The sequence below is a fragment of the Cnephaeus nilssonii genome, assembly GCF_951640355.1.
Source record: "Cnephaeus nilssonii genome assembly, chromosome: 10".
Lineage (NCBI taxonomy): Eukaryota > Metazoa > Chordata > Mammalia > Chiroptera > Vespertilionidae > Cnephaeus > Cnephaeus nilssonii.
The window spans coordinates 15,876,611-15,894,142 of NC_137081.1; the positions used below are offsets into that span (position 1 = coordinate 15,876,611).

A 17,532-nucleotide genomic window follows, 5' to 3' on the forward strand; every position below is an offset into this window, starting at 1 on the left:
AAATGTTAAATCAACTAGGTTAGTCTTAATTAATTTAGTCTATTTCATTTTACCAATCAGTAACCAATACTGATTCAGCATCTGCTATGCAAAGTCATATGGTGGTTACAAAAATTTATAAAACACCGTCTCTGCTCCCAAATGTCTTTAATTTAATGAGGGCTAGGAAGAAGATGAATTTGTAGAAAACCAGCCTGGCTGGCATGGCTCAGTGTTTGAGCTGGGAGCTCACGATTTGATTCCCAGTCAGGGCACATGCCCAGGTGTGGGCTTGATCCTTGGTATAGGGTGGGTAGAAGGCAGCCGGTCAATGATTCTCTCTCATTGTTGATATTTCTATCTAGCTCTTCCTTCCTCTCTGATATCAATATATATATTTTAAAAAAGGAAACCATAATATAAGTTAGAGTACAATAGCTGCTAGGAGGGATGTACAAATGAAATGGTATTGGCATCATAGAATAGAGAGAACATATCTATTAGTGTGCATGTGTTTGCATGTGCACAAGCGTGCATACCTGTATGTGCATGAACATGTACTTGAGTGTCATTTGTCTGGTTGTTTGGTTTGAAGTGGATTATAAAATATTTCAAGGAAGATTTTGTATTTTGAGCTCTATCTTAAAGAATGGCTAGAAGGAAGTTAGAGAGGACATTACCCATAGAACATCTAGGAGAAAATTGGGCACATCTTAGGAGATAGTGACTAGTTCAGTTCAGCAAGACCATTTTTTTCTAGGGAAATAGTGCAAGGTAAACTGGAAAGTAAGATTGAGGCCATGAAAGTGGTACAAGATAACCCAGAGGGGCATACTGAGACAGGAGGGTAGAAGGCCTTCAAGGACTCCACCTTAATCTGATGGCCGGTGAGAGTCCAATGACAGCTTTCCGTAGGGATGTGGGATTATCTGAGCTGGCATTGACATCAATCTGTCAGCAGTGCAGGGCAATGGAACTTTGGAAAAGGGAAAGAAAGTCAGAGTTAAAGTGACTAATTGAAAGAAAACCAGTTAGAAAAGTGCAAGCAGCAGGAGTAAAGGGAGAAGCTGGCAAAACAAGGGCTGGTCCCCAGTCAGGAAGAGCTGGAACCCAATTGGTGGGGAGAATATTAATATTGTTGCTATTAGCTCTCACCATCCTTTTTCTTCTTTTGAATTTTGTTATCTTTGCAGGTGATTGAGTGCAACCTGAGAGCTTCTCGATCCTTCCCCTTTGTTTCCAAGACACTTGGGGTAGACTTCATTGATGTGGCCACCAAAGTGATGATTGGAGAGAGCATCGATGAAACACCTCTTCCAACATTAGAGCATCCCATCATTCCTTCTGACTATGTTGGAATTAAGGTAACATTTGAAAAAATGTATTAGTCATTTTTGTAAGTTCCAAGGAAATGAAAGGAACAAGTTTTCATCCAAAGAACCTTGATATTTTATGAACCTTCTCTCTGAAGTGCTGGACTGGAAAGTTAATGATATTTCCTTTGAATATGTAACGAAGATGCACTACAGTCAACTTTATGTAAACCACTGTGCATTTCAAAATAATTTAAAAACCATTTAGAATTGAGTCAAAACTGACCAGCTGAGTGATTTATAGACTACGTTTATGAAGCTGATGCATGATGGTGCCAGTTTAGTTGGTAAACAGAAATCATGGATATATAGTGTTAGGATGAGGCTTGAACTGAGCCACATTTGAATTGTGCCAAGACTTCAAGAAGGCAGGAATCTTGTAACAGTCTTTCTCCTATGGTGTTGGTTAAATTCTTCCCACCTTAGTCACTGTTGCTTAGTCTCTACTTTCTTTAGTGGTACAGTTTTCCCACTTGAAAAGTTGAGATAGCAGTTACTGTTAACAGTGGCGCTGTGAGAGTGATGAAATTGCCAGCACCTTTATGAAGAGTGACCAAGAAAATTTAAGGGTTGTTCACTAATTTCATATATATGTATATCTCATGTTTTAAAAATATTTTTTATTGATTTCAGTGGGGGAGAGAGAGAATCATTGATTGGCTACCTCCTGCATTATAGGTCACTCCTGGTCCATAGGTCACTGAGCCACACCAGCTGGGCTATATGTATATTTCTAATGATAACTTGAAATGAAGCCATTGTGCTTCTTTAGCTGCCTCCGGGTATCCATGCCCAGAGGATTTATAATTGTGACTTTAACTACTTTAATGAACAGGCATGAGGATTAGTGAGATATTATATAAACATATGAATTTTTTAGTGAAGCACACATTAAATTAATTTATATTGAGTGACATATTTATGTGACATATGTTTTAGATGCCTTCCAAAAACTTCTATTTCTACATGTACTAATTAACTCAATCACTGTGTTACAGTGGAGACTCTGACTTCTGACTTTCACAGTGGAAGCCTTACATTGAAGCTATAAATAAAAAATATTTATTAATCTTACTTAAATTAATAATTTAGGATGCCTTGGATTTTATAGTGCACTGAAATAGAATGTCACTTTTTATGTTGGGAATGGTAGCATTTTAAACCTGGAGACTATGACAAAACATAAATCATTAAATCATTAAAGCTTTCAAGGCAATACACACACACACACACACACACACACACACACGTGTGTGTGTGTGTGTTTAAATTATGTTGAGACCAACAAGGTCCTGAAAAATATTTTCCACTGAAGATTCTATATCAATTTTAAATTCATGTTTCTTTATTCATAAACACAGGAATATGTATACACATGAACACATGTATATGAAACAATTTCCCATTAAAATAATACTGATGGGTAGATAAGCATTTTCAAAATGCACTGTATCTTTTAGTTTACTTCTTTCCTAGTTATTATTGTATATGAATCTACTTTTTTCAAATTATTTATTTATAGTCAATCTTAATATAGCCCTGGATAGGTAGGTAGACATCAATAGATGAGGGTATTGAGAAGCTGGAGGGCAGGAATGTATGATAAATTGACTAAGATGACTCAGTAAAATGACTCCAAGCTAGAATTCCCATGACAACTCAAAGGGTGCCTGAATCTAAGGAGAAATAGTCTAGACTAGATAAATGAATATATGCAAGAAAGAAGAATTCAGTTCTTAGTGAGTTGCACTGATAAAAATGAATGAAAAGTAAGCACTCCTGTCTATGTTCTAGTTCATATGAAAGTTCTGAGTGAAAGTGTTTCCAAGCAGAATGTTTTTCAAAGCTTTTTAAGAGGTGTCAACAACAGTTTAATATCTCAGAAGTCAGCTTACAGACAGACATTTCTGGCAAGGTGGCTTGTTGCAAGTTCAAATGATCAAAACAAGAAGAAGAATGTTTCAAAAGCCAACCAAGAAAAAAATGTGTTTGAACTCTGTGTTTGGGTAGACCAATGCCCAAAAGACTTCGTTTGAAATCACTCCAGTAAGACTCTGTGTAGGCCAGATTAGAAACACTGGCTTAGACTGGTCACAGGGGCCCTATTTACAGAAATAATTTGTGATTATTTAACCCAAGCTTTTGGCTAAGAGCTCAGGAAATTCTTGGAACAGAGTTTTAAAGCCATTTTTCAAGTTAGATGCTTGGACCAAAGAGATTCTTTTTACATGTCTTCCATAGCCTAAGTGAATTGTGTGAGAGATGATTCACTAAATATATTTTTTTTCTCTTCGTCCTTTTAAACATTTCTCACATGCTTTTTCCTCCCCCTTATTTCTGACAGGCTCCAATGTTTTCCTGGCCCCGGCTGAGGGATGCTGACCCCATTCTGAGATGCGAGATGGCTTCCACTGGAGAGGTAACTAGTAATGATTAATAAACACTTTCATTAAGTCTACTTTGAAATATATGGTTTTCTGATCTGAATATAGTAAAGTAAGTTAATAAATAGTAATGTGGACACAAACTTCTGCTATTAGAATAAGTCTGAAAAGGGCTTAAGAATTTTGAGCTAAAGAAAAATCTTTTACTTTTGGGGACCAGATTCTAAAATCAACATGTGAATATAATACATGTATTTCTAATTGGTTTCCACATCACACATTGAGAATAGCTTCCAAATATCTTCTACGTCTTTCTTTTCATTTTAAGATTTTCAGGTCTCTCTGAACCCCCCCCCCCCCCCCGGCCCCGCATTAGATCAGTGGATTTTTACTAACAAAATGTAAAATAGATGTGCATCATCAGAAAGATCATGGTCCTAAATATTGTGCAACATGCAAATATATGCAAAACTTTAGAATGACTTTCAAAGCAACTTTAACCTCTTGGGGATTATTTAAAAACTATAATGGGAGTGGCCACTGGATGTCCCTCTTCACTTGTGTTGGGACTCTGTCAGCTGAAGGTTTCTTCCAGAATGTGAAATGTGTTTCTTGTAGAGAGCTGTCAGATTCTAGAAAGTTCCCTACATGTCAGTGTCAGGACATTTTATGAATCACCTAGCCCTGACAGACTCACCAGATACAACCTTCACTTTCTCATCCATGCACGTAGGACTGTCAACACCAGACTGTGAGGCATCATTGTTTCCTCTTGGTATTGAGGAAAACCTGAAAGGGGAAACGTTTAATTGCAACAAATACGGTATGTTTTGTATGGTTGCCTGGTTTCGAGCAAGGTCTGCAATGAGGAGCCACGTGAGAATGGAAGGCAGGCAGTGAGGAATAAATGGCTATCTTGTTTGTATGTGGATTGATGACTGCATTCTCTTAGCTCCTTTGCTGCTTCTTTTAATTTAATAGGTGAGATAACCTAACATTAAAGCAAGGGGCCTCCATTCCATTTCCGGTCATTGAAGGAGGCTCTCTTTGGGTTTATCTTGATCCCATGGTCACTCAGTTGAGGGGCTATTTTCAGCTGGTCCAGGGTTCATATCAGGGAGAGAATGTTTTCCTTCATGCCATTTGCTCTAGTGTGGCAAATCCATTTTCAGTGCCGAAGTCCGTTCTGCCTCCAGACATACATTATTGGTGTTCCTGAATTATGGAAATATGAAAAAATTAGAAATTAGGCTCTCCCTTTGTAATATCTGTTTCAAAAATATAAAAAGATAATTCTTCTTCCATTATTAGAGTCATATTTCCAAGTGTCACTAAGTCTGATGTTACAAGGTCTATTGTATAAGCAAAATCAGAATAATAATTCTAGCTTAGTGCAATGTCAATTATGTTTCAAAAAGACATTTTCAGTGTTCAAATGGCTTATGGAGGGGTGGAATGAACATTTAGCTCCTGATCTAGGTAAGGGTGTTTTATTTTCCTTGTGGTGAGGTAAGGCTATCAGTCCTAATCTTTACTTGAATATCTGACTACTTCATATGTTTTTCTGTAGAAAACTGCTGAAACCTCTTGTGTGCTGTTGTACTTACATGCACTTATGATGGGATGGCCCAGGTTCTTTCATTAGAATTTGGGTACCATTAACTTAGATCCCATTAAGTTAGTTGGCCAGAACTTGACCAAAGAAAATGTTCACTGTGGAGTATACAGGGTGGGGAAAAAGTAGGCTTACAGTTGTTTGTATGGAAAATAATACAATGATTAATAAATAATAATGCAAGAATAAACTCTGTGTTTCATGTACCTGCAACTGTAAATCTACTTACAGTTATTTGTATGGAAAATAATACAATGATTAATAAATAATAATGCAAGAATAAACTCTGTGTTTCATGTACCTGCAACTGTAAATCTACTTCTGTCCCACCCTGTATATTGGTGGTCAACTGAAGGTCAACGTGATTTGAGAACTTTCCTTTCATAGTAAAGGAGTCATTTGCTTAAAGAATGAAGTTAGCCATCAGTGTTATTTACTATAATGGTGTTTCTGTACCTGTGCCAAATGATGATGTGCATGGCAGAATCTACACCCATCCTACTCACATATACTACTTGTTCTATAGTTATGCTGGCCGTGTGACTTATAGTTATATTGTAGCACAATTATGGTAGATGAAGCCTCTATGTATCGTAACATTATCTGTTAGTTTGGAATTGTTTTTTACTTATGGCTGCAGGATTCAGGGCGAGCAGTATGGTATGTATGTTGATTTTATGGAAATTATAAAAAACAAACTCCTTTGAGATTTTCATGGATTTATTGAATTGCTCAGAAGGCTTTCTCATACACTGTGTGAAAGGACTCCTGAAGGAATGATCAGCAGTTAGGCATTTGTGCTACTGACCTGTGAATTCATGCACTGTTGCATAGCATACACAACATACACTGTTATTTAAACATTATGTCAACTTAACATTTGGTAACTCACCGCATTATGGACCAGAAGCTGTGATTTGTATCCAAATAATTCACAGTAGAATCCAGTTATGTTGTTCCATGGAGTGCTGTTGGATAGAGAAAGAATTGCTTATTCATTCATTATGCTTAATTAAAAACATAAGATACATCTGCCCTGGCCAGCCTTTTCATCCCTGAATTCAGATTGCATGGGCAATTTAATAAAACCTGGCAAAGGTATCGATGAGTAAAGTGCTTTCCATTTGTAGTTGTTTTTCGGTAAAGGTGGTTGACTATTTGCTTCCTTTTATTTTATCTTTTTCATTTATTCTAAACAGGTTGCTTGCTTTGGTGAAGGTATTCACACAGCTTTCCTAAAGGCAATGCTTTCCACAGGATTTAAGATACCCCAGAAAGGCATCTTGATTGGAATCCAGGTACGTGGTATGTGGTTGTATGCATGCCAGTGGGCACATGCTGGGAATAGCTGGGGGAAGGGACCTTAATTATTGTATCAAAGAGGGAGATTAGTTTGAACTCCTTCTAAAGAAAATAGCAACTTATAGAGAGAATGGTCATTTTTTCTCTATATGTTCCCTGATTTTTGCCCTTTTTTCATTGCAGTGGCCAATATAAATAAGTGGGTAAATAAAAAGAGACAGAGAGAAAATGTCTCTAGTGAAAGGGTAATTGTTCTGAAAGGAATTTAGGGTGTCTTTGAAAGGTATCTCCTTTATTCTTTGATTACATCTTCTCTGTATGTTTTACTCTTAGTTTTCCTCCTTACCCTTAAACATGGGCTTTCCAAAAGGTTGGGTCTTACCTCTTCTTTCTCTTTCTATGTCTGTGTCTATCTCTATCTCTTAACTTTCTCCTTTTCCAGCTCATCTATGTCTACAATATCCATTCTATCTAAAACAATCACCTTTAAATCATAATCCTCAGCCACCTCATATTTCCAACAGTCTGGTAGATACTTCTCTCTGGTGTCTGAGCCTCATCTTGACCTCTGTTCCCTTCCTTTCTTACACTCATTCATTCACATTTCAATTTCTGCTAACTGTCAAAAATTCAAAGTTGAAGAAGATGGGGATTTTTTGAGAAAATTTCTCAGCCCAGCTCTCCATGACTGATTGTAAGTTTTTAAAGGGCAGTGACTTAATGGGCTTAAGAACATCAGCATTTCCCACAGAATACCATGGCAGTTCTTCAAATATTATTATTTGGTAAGCCTTCTAAGTCAAAGCAGGGTGCAATAATTATAAGTGAATGGCTTCATATAATGAAAAGGGCCTTATTGGTTTATTATTCTAGGCCAAATATCAATCTTAGTGCAAAATGGTAGTCAGGAAACTTCTATTACCACTCCTTGGAATAATTATTGCAAGAATGTAGAACCTGTTCTGTTTATAAATTTCCTGAAAAATACTAGATGCTTCCAAAGGGTCATTCACTTTCTTTTGAGAGTAGTAATTCTTGTATCCTTTGCAAACAATAGCTGGTCTTATATATCACCCCTGCTGTACTTTTAATAATCTCAAACCCTGCATGGTTACATAAAAATCATTAAAATATAATTAGAACAGTACCAGGTATCCTCAAGCCAGTGGGTGATTATTGTACATGCCATCTCATTAGGGTGTCTTAATATCTGCAAATTAGACCCTGGAGACTGGATGGGTAGTGGCCTTGGAGAAGTTTCTGCAAAGAGTAACTTGGGATTTTGCTTTATAAAGGTGCCACAAGGGTGAAGGTGAACAGTTAGAGTAGAGACTAACAAGATGACTTGCTATTGCAAATCTTAATGGCAGTTTAGAGACACATCACACCATATGAGAGAATCATTACATTATAAAGGGGTATTAAGTATTATTAAGTTGCAAGTGTGAGAGTTTTTGCCCAACTTCCAGTTATGGCTTAAAGTTTAATGTGAGACCTGGGGGCATTCAGAGGAAGACCATGCCCTTAATCCCCATCTTCTCAACTAATCATACAGTGCTAACATTTTAAAATACCAGTTTAAAAAGGCAGTGATGTATAAAATTGTGCCTTGTTTGGTTCCAGTGCTGCAGGGAAATGTGAAGCAAAAATTAATTTGATCCCTATGAAGTATTTGTGCAATGTTGGCATCAGTGAATAGAACTTCTGCTTTTCAGGAGAAAAAGGGGGCGGGGGTTGGAGAAAAAGAGTTTTCTTAAGCAAGGGATTCTGTCCATTGAGCTTCTACCTTTCCACGTACTCTTTTTTTATTTTTTAAATGAAATAAATGTTTCAGTAGCTACATGAGTTATTGCAAAGAACTTTCTCCCTGTGAATGAGTATATACTGTTAGAGATTTAAATATATATGTATTTTAATTACAAAGATACAAAGGAAATATTTAAAGAAATATATAATAAAATATTCACAGCTGTGCTAAATTTTGATCAGCATGACTCTAAGCCTTCAGAGATATATAAGAATCACTTCCTGACCTACTTTATATGGGAGGCAAGAAAAACTGCCATCACCAACAATTAATATATATGCATTAATTGTAGAGTAGAGACTAACCATTATTATGTGAGAGACTTTCACAGCGATTTAAAAAATCTGTAGTCATAAATTTAACACAACAATATGACAGAATATATTAACTAGAGAGTTACTATCCATAAAAGTCACTGGGCATTTCTTGGCTAGAATGGAACCAAATCTAATCAAACTTTTTACCCAAACTTCATAGCAACTGTGGACAAAGTAATTAAGGTTCCATATCTCAGGATACACTGTACTTTTAAAAATCATTTTATTTAACATGATTCCACTAGGTCAGAAGAATTCATATAAACTCATTTGAATATATGGTCAAAACTTCAAAGGATCTAAAATATAGAAATGAGGGGTAGGGCCAGTAAAAACAAGGGAAGGAATTTAGGTGAGTTATATAATGAAGCTCTAAGAAAGAGAGTCCACAACTGCATTTGGATTTCTTAAGACAACCATTGATTTAGCATGGGTGTGGACATCACTCACAGTTAATTTGCCCCATCATTCCTTCATGTATAAATGGGGAGGATGGTCAATATCTACCCCATTTATTTGAGGCAAAGGTCTTCTTTTCATCTCCCCACCCGGACCCACCTGCCTGTTATGAGTAGAACAATTTAATTGAAGATACCTTACTGTATCATCAACATTTTATAATAGGTTATAAGATAAAATTAGGGGGAAAGAGAACTATGGAGAAGAGGTAAAAGGGATTGTGAGCCAGGAAGCATTTTTCTTATTGTTGGTGGTTTAATATAGATTTTAAATAGTAGTTATTACTAGTGAATATCAGCCACTTCAAAACATTTAGTAAATAGTTTGGGGGGGGACATGCATACACTCATTGGAGTTATTGCAGTCTTCTTAACATTTTCTTTTCATTTTCCTTCTCTTTTACCTGCAATCCTTTACACACACACACACACACACACACACACACACACACACACAGACTGTCTGTGTCTGCGGGTGTCAAGGTTAAATCCTATGAGTCAAATTACCTAGGAAATTTGAAATATTTATAACATCAACCTGGTGTAATAAGGGCTTTGGAAAAAATCAGGATTTAGATTTTGTCAAGGGATCCTTGTCAACTTAACTACTACACGCACACTGTCTCTACCAAGAGGCTTTCTATAGGCATGGATGCTAATATAAGAAACACATAATACAGGTTTATATGGGAACAGAATCATCTTGGATTCCCTTGTAGGGTTTCCAGCTTCCTTTCATCCCATCAGGGTTTATTTCTAGTTGCTGTGAGCAGGCAATCTGCCTCGTTTTGAAGTTTTCTGGAACACCCGTTAACGAAAAACGATTTACTCTAGAGTAGATCAAGAGCCCTTGTTGTTTGTTCCCCTCTGATTGGGCTATTCAGTGATGCTTGTGGAGAGGCGAGTGCCATCCAGACAGCTGCGCTTTGGCATCGCGCAGAAACACAAAGCAAGCATTTTATTTGAAAAAGACGACTCAGAGTGACTTGAATAACCTTTTATCTTCAATACAGAATCATTAGGAGCAACCGTAGAGTTGTCAATCCAGACGCCCCTGTAGAGTCCACAGGCATCACACAGTATTAGCTTGGCTTTTCTGTTCCATGGGCAGAAGTTGGAGTAATATGAAAATGATAATTAGAGGAAATATATGTATATATATGACTTTCTTATAAACATGTTCCAGGCAATAAATCAGCTTGTACTTCTCACCTCTAGTTACAAATGGTTTCTTACCCAGGTATTTCCAATCAGCTATTAACTCTGGGGCCGCTCAGATGCAAGCTGACAGCTGTAATTTCTTTCTGTAGAGAGGCTGTTTTATGTGTCACAAGTGTTCAATACATGTTGGATAGAAGTTTATAATGTGGCTATGAAAGCCAACACCCCGGACCGGGAGGCAGAGTGGTTGCCTGGCTGGGAACTGCCAATACTGTCATGTAGGATATTTATCTTTTCCAGCACCAGAACAGCTACATAATGGGGTTCTGACTGGTGTCTGCAGGCCTTAGAGGACTGGCTGACTTATTTGACTTTAAAATGGTGAAGAAAAATATTACATCCTAGCTCTCCTCCCTCAACATTTTTCACTGTGTCTTTGGCCAAGGTTAGTGCATCTTCACCTCAAATTATAAAATGAGAGGAAGATGGCCCTCCTGTCTCCTATTCCCTCCCATTCCTAGGCTCCAGTGTGTCTCGGAATCACCAGGAGGGTTCGCTGAAATGCAGATTACGAGGATCCATCTGTAGATCTGGGGTGGGGCGTAAAGTTTCAGGTTTTAAACAAATTTTCAGGTCTTGCTGATTTCCCAGGGGACCATATTTTGAGAATCTGTACTTAAGAAATTGTATTTTAGGAAACTGTTTCAACATTATATTATCACATGACCACATATTATCAGTGACTTTTTGCTAGAGGAAAATTGAAGAGATTGAGAATAGTTTCTTCAGTTCATGGTTAATCTATTAATTAGCAATAGGTGTTTGTTGGATACCTTTATGTTGTGCCTTCCAATGTACTTTGGTGCTTACATAAGTCTGTTCTGTGTTACACACAATGTAATGTTCCAAAATTCAGAATATTTAGAATATTTCATGTATATTTGCTGTATTTCAAGGAACTTTAAACATGAAGAAAACCTAAAATACCATCTAATTTAGTCCCTTGCTTTCCAAGCAGAATCAAATGTGAACAAATGAGTCCTATTCTTCTGCTAACCTGTTCTTAAAGTGACTGCCACATAGCTTATTAAATTGCCCTAACACCACTGAGTTACTCTCTGATTTTATACTTTTTTATTTTATTATTTTATGTCTAGCCATGAGCTTCTTATAGCTAAGCCCATTTCTTGTTCTTTGGTCCTAAGCAGAAGTGGAAAGCTACTTTCCTGGGCATGGTTACAATTCGTGTTCTAGGCTGTCATGAATAACCCTGCGCCTGCCTTAGCTGAGATCCATCCAGTTGCATTTATCTTTTCTATTTGCTGATAGTTTCCTGTCATAAAACTGCCTTTCTGGGATTGAGAGGGCCGGAATCTGAAAGAATTCTATATTTGAACACAGTCTTTGGGTCTTTTCTTAGGATTTAGATCTGTTCTCAGAAAGCCTCTGCAAGTAAATATTAGGAGGTTTTTTGGGCTGGACATAATCCAAGTTGCGCAAGGATTTTGCTGTTTTGTTATTATAATTTGTAGTTTCTCTAAAATTCTGAAATAAAATTATATCCATGATTTTTTCAACCATTACTAATGTAATATAACAATTACTAATATAATAAATAGATTATAAACATTTACCAAAGTAACCAAATTATGCCATCTGTGTATAAACTTTTTACAAAGGAAAACAGCCAAAATGCTCTCATTTAAAGCAGAATAGGAGTTTTAAACTTTGTATACTGTTTCACACTTGTTACTGTATACTCATGTTAATGAGCTCAAGGTCATGGGCTGATCTTTGGGTAGGCCACTTAGCTTTGCTTTCTTTCACCCTGACCACTGTCTTGTAAACACTGGCTTTTGGCCACAGGAAGGAGGTATGTTGTGACTGGGCAACTCTGATGCATGAGCAGGAATCCAGGGAAGGCAGGACCTGGAAACTAGATGGGTCCAGCTGGGGCTCTAAGGTCACAGCAAAGGACTGACTGTAAGAAAACTAGTGTCCCAGTGCACGGATCCATGCACATTGAAAGGAAATTAACTAGAAGAAATACTTTAATATCGCTATTTGCATTTTGCTAATGAAAATAAAATAGGATTCTACGGAATATCCTACCTACCTATTCCAGGACTTCTGTGAGGATCAAATGAGATAAGGCATGGGAAAACACTTCACAAACATTTGGTTAAACTGTAAAATGTTTGCACCTGGCTATAAAGCAAGTAGGGTTCCTGGGCTGAAGAAACTCCAAGGAGGCTAGTCGCTAGGGAGAGGAAGCGTTGCTATGTGACATCATTACACATAGCCACAGCTACCGGTTTCTGGGTTGGGCTGGTCTGTGGGCCACATTTTGTGCCATGGGGTCTTGGCAGCATTGGCTGCGATTTGGTGGGGTGTCACTCCGGGGTTGTGGCGGGACCTGTGTCCCACTTGGGGGAAGCCAAGTGTTGGTTTGTCGGCACCAGGTCTGTGGTGCTGTTTATTTTTAAATGGCCAGTGTGCATCATGGCAGCTCCTGCGTTGAGCGTCTGCCTCCTGATGGTCAGTGCACATCATAGCTACCGGTTGGATGGACACTTAGCCTTTTATATATATAGATACCTGAACAGTGAGATGCAGTGTTAGGGAAGCCTGTCCAGAACTAAAATCTATGTGAGGAGGAAGTTGGTTCTTGTTATAAGTGTGACAGCCAGTAGAGGAACCCAGGCTTGAAAACTAAGGTGCAGGGGCAGGAATCTAGTCTCTGGGAGGGAAAAACACACAATTATTTGAAGAAGAAGAATACTATTTAATGAGAACTATAAATTAATGGGCCACTAATTATCCTAAGTCACTCTTCTAACAATTAAGTAGTTTTTATTTTAAATTCATTCATTGAGTTGTGAGGGCTAAAAGAAAATAATTTTTTTCCTCTCATCTTTAAAGTTCTTCGAGCTGGGCTAATCAAATGAGCAGAAACAGATTAAAAGGAGAAAATGTACGAAGTTTATTATAGAAGTACATGCTGGGGTGTCATGAGATATGAGACCTGAAACGCAATGGGCAGTTGAGGCTCATGTGCCATTATGGGAAGGGAGAAATAAGCAATTTACAGGTAGCTGAGGAACAGCCTCACACAGATGGCAGCTAGGCACCTAGAAACATGTGACAATGGGATGGGACGGGGGAAGCTAGCTACCAGCCCCCTGCCTGAGGCCTTCCTATCTAATATTAAGGTGAATATGTTAAAGGGAATATAAGATTCCCTTTCCAAAGCAGGCCTTTCTATCTGAATCTCTTAGGCAGGAAAGGGGGAAGGTCAAGATTCTATCTGAGTCTTGTTTCTTATTTTTAAAAAATATATTTTTACTGATTTTAGAGAGGAAGGGAAAGGGATAGATAGAAACATCAATGATGAGAGTGAATCATTGATCAGCTGCCTCCTGCATACCTCCTATTGGGGATCAAGCCTGCAACCCAGGCATATGCCCTTGGCTGGAATCAAACCTGGGACCCTTCAGTCTGCAGGCCAACACTCTATCCACTGAGCCAAACCAGCTAGGGCGAGTCTTGTTTCTTATTAACTGGATTAAAATCAATAGCCAAAAGGCAAAGCTTTTTGGGGGGATTAAACTTTGGTCCCCTTTAGAGTACTTACAAGGACCCCACGATGTGGGTGGTGTTGCTATATCTATTTAATAGGTGGGGAAAGAGCATCCTGGGGCGGTTAAGTAAGTTGCTCAAGGTCACAGAGTTTGTCATGGAGCTCCAAGAAGTAGGTACAGTACTATTCTCATTGCTATCTTAAAAGTGAAGAAATGAAAGCTCAAAGACACGAGCTTTCCTAAGCAACGATGAATGGTAAAGCCAGGATTTCAAATGTAGCTTGTGAGTCCAGAGCCCATTCTTTTACTCTTTGCCTTGCAGTGGTCGGCAAACTCATTAGTCAACAGAGCCAAATATCAACAGTACAACGATTGAAATTTCTTTTGAGAAGCCAAATTTTTTAAACTTAAACTTCTTCTAATGCCACTTCTTCAAAATAGACTCGCCCAGGCCGTGGTATTTTGTGGAAGAGCCACACTCAAGGGGCCAAAGAGCCGCATGTGGCTCGCGAGCCTCTGTTTGCCGACCACAGCCTTAGAGTAAATGCAAAAGTGAGTTCCAAATGATTGACTTATTTCAGGGTGCTGTGCATGATTCTAGGACAGGGCTTCAATACTGAAGGGCAGTACAAAGTTCGAATTCAAATTCAGCAATTAGAACGGCTTGAACAGGCAAAACATCCAGCAAAGCGGACTCGGCATTGAGCTCCTAACCCAGGCGTCTTTAAATCCTCCCTGATCAGAAAAAGGATCCATGCAGAACTGGGGTCTATCTGCATCTAAAGACAGATATTAAGTGGATTAAATAGGGAATAGAGGAATTTGAAGGCAAGGTAAAAAGCAAGAAAGCAGAGAGTAAGACAATGTGGATGGAATTTTATCTATATTGGAAAAGAGGTAAGTACTGGCACTCGCCATAGGAGGATAAAGGATAAAACTTGTTATCTTTAAATAGAAAACACCTGGCAATGTATGGCATTACCTCTCATGGTGGCATGAGAGAATACTATATTACATATGACTAAATAAAGGACATGTATTTTTAGAAAGTGAATTGTATTAAATTCCTTTAATTTCAGCAATCATTCCGTCCAAGATTCCTTGGTGTGGCTGAACAATTACACAATGAAGGTTTCAAGGTATGTAAATTTTTTACAAGTTGTTTTCTGTCAGCATTGAACTCTCTCCACAAAAGAAATATTGAAACATCTTAGAGAATTAAATAGGTCAAAATATATCCTAACTTAATAGTTTCATATCTTCAATGGAATCAAATAATTAGAAAGACTAGTTTTAACTTTTAAAAAAAAATGTATTTTTATTGATTTCAGAGAGGGAGAGAGAGAAACATCAATGCTGAGAATAAATCATTGATTGGCTGCCTCCTGTATGCCCCCCACTGGGGATCGAGCCCACAACCCAGGCATATGCCCTGATGGGGAATCAAATCATGACCTCCTGGTTCATAGGTTGACTGGGCTAGTTTTAAGGCTTAGTACATTTATCACAAATTTAGAAAGTTTAGCTTACACAGAATTGGGACACAGTTCCAATACATTTCCATGTATTTTCTCTTTTTCATTTATCTGTTCCCATATGTAGTCAGAATTTCCAGCTGCTACGGTTATAGGCAAAACTTCTTGCTGTAGTAGTGTCAACAATAAAAATAAAGGAAAAATCCTTCTTTGCTATGAATACATTGACACAAAGCCTGGCTTAGTTATTAAATGTTTTATCATGGCAAATAATGCAGAAATATTTAAAGTGCCTATGACTCGGGATAGTGAGTCTAAATCTGTATTCATGGTATTGCATTGCTTCTCATATTCATCAGTTTCTTCTCCTTTATGTCTTAAGTGTCACATGTATCCCAGCAGGCTTCTTTGCTTCCTGAAAGCCTTCCTTGTGATCCAGTAACTAACTTTTCCATTTCAACCACAGCTCTTTGCCACAGAAGCCACGTCAGACTGGCTCAATGCCAACAATGTCCCTGCCACCCCAGTGGCCTGGCCGTCTCAGGAAGGACAGAATCCCAGCCTCTCTTCCATCAGAAAGTAAGAACTGGGCAGATAGAGGATCAACTTTGGGAACCAGTGTGATAGGAATACTTCATCTTACCCCCTTGCAAGTCTTCTCTAAGTCCTCTTGGGCAACCAATTTCAGATGAGTGAATTTGTGGGTGATGGTAAAGTTTCATTCTCGTGAACTCTGCTATCACTATGAACACATAATGCCATATGTGCACATAGTAATATGTAGCATCTTCGAAATAGTTCCTAGTAAGGGTGCTTTCCTTGACAAACACTGATGTCTCAGTGATGAGAATCACGGGCATGAAGAATGCAATACAGAACTTTATCTTTGATGTCAAACTTATATTATGTATATATGTGTATGTCAAGTACAAGTTTGACCAGCTGTCTTTCACTGAGGTTGTGCTTCAATGACTCAGTCAACTTCTTGAGCACTTGCCACATGTAGAAGACTCTGATGAGAGCTATGATAATGTCAGTCATTGGATTACTTAGTTTGCTATTCTTTGATCAGGTGGGTTACTATGCCTTAGGCTAGATTTCTAAGACATACTATTTCAGCACGCTGTGTGAGCCTTCCAGAACACCATTACATAAACACAGAACTATGTGGCATAGGTACATAGGAGATAATTCTCAGAGATATTACACCTCATTGAATGGCTAAATCACACCAAATCTATGCACTATACCCGTGGTTAGCAAACTGTGGCTCGTGAGCCACATGGGGCTCTTTGGCCCCTTGAGAGTGGCTCTTCCACAAAATACCACGGCCTGGGCGAGTCTATTTTGAAGAAGTGGCGTTAGAAGAAGTTTAAGTTTAAAAAATTTGGCTCTCAAAAGAAATTTCAATCGTTGTACTGTTGATATTTGGCTCTGTTGACTAATGAGTTTGCCGACCACTGCACTATACTATTTGTTAGAGCTCCTAAGAAGGTAGCTATAAATCATTATCAAATTAATAAAAGGGCAAAATTTTCAGACCTTAGTAGACTTCCAGGGATGTTATAAGCCCTCGCTTAGAGCTTTGTAAAACAATAATTAGCATTACTCCATGCCTTTGACATTTAAATGTCTTCTTTGTGTGTAGCAGCCCAGCAAGAGAATGTGAAATGGTTTAACTCAGAATCAGGTGACCTGCATTCTCATACCATCACCTGAGAGGCAGGGGGATGCAGGCAGGGAAGTAAAGTTAATCTGGGCGTGGAAATGTGGGGTGGGCTGGACTTCAACGCTGGGGAATCATCTTCTTGTAAAATAATTAAATATCTATCAAATTACCAATTCTTCCTATGGATAGATAGCATTTTAAAGAGAAAACCAAGCTTTCCATTCATTTTGTTAGACTTTAACCAGAATTCTTTCAAGAGTACAGTAATAAAATTGTAACTCCCCAAATAGTGTAATGTGAACATTTACTTTGAGGAGGACAAATGGCAGTCAGCTCAGTATGGCATTGATTCAAATGGCTGAGTAATTTATGTTAGTATTTTAGAATTAATTATAAAATATACATGGTCAC

The 17,532-nt window shown here is 38.1% G+C and overlaps 1 protein-coding gene across 2 annotated transcripts in view; it reads left to right on the forward strand.

The window, feature by feature from the left end:
• Positions 1 to 17,532, forward strand: part of CPS1 (carbamoyl-phosphate synthase 1) — a 120,874-nt gene that overhangs the window by 101,377 nt on the left and 1,965 nt on the right. For both annotated transcript variants that reach the window (XM_079782943.1, XM_079782942.1), the window contains exons 33-37: positions 1,173 to 1,343; positions 3,697 to 3,771; positions 6,551 to 6,649; positions 15,057 to 15,116; positions 15,919 to 16,031. In XM_079782943.1, the coding sequence (XP_079639069.1) occupies positions 1,173 to 1,343; positions 3,697 to 3,771; positions 6,551 to 6,649; positions 15,057 to 15,116; positions 15,919 to 16,031 (518 nt within the window). The remainder of the gene's footprint in view (positions 1 to 1,172; positions 1,344 to 3,696; positions 3,772 to 6,550; positions 6,650 to 15,056; positions 15,117 to 15,918; positions 16,032 to 17,532) is intronic.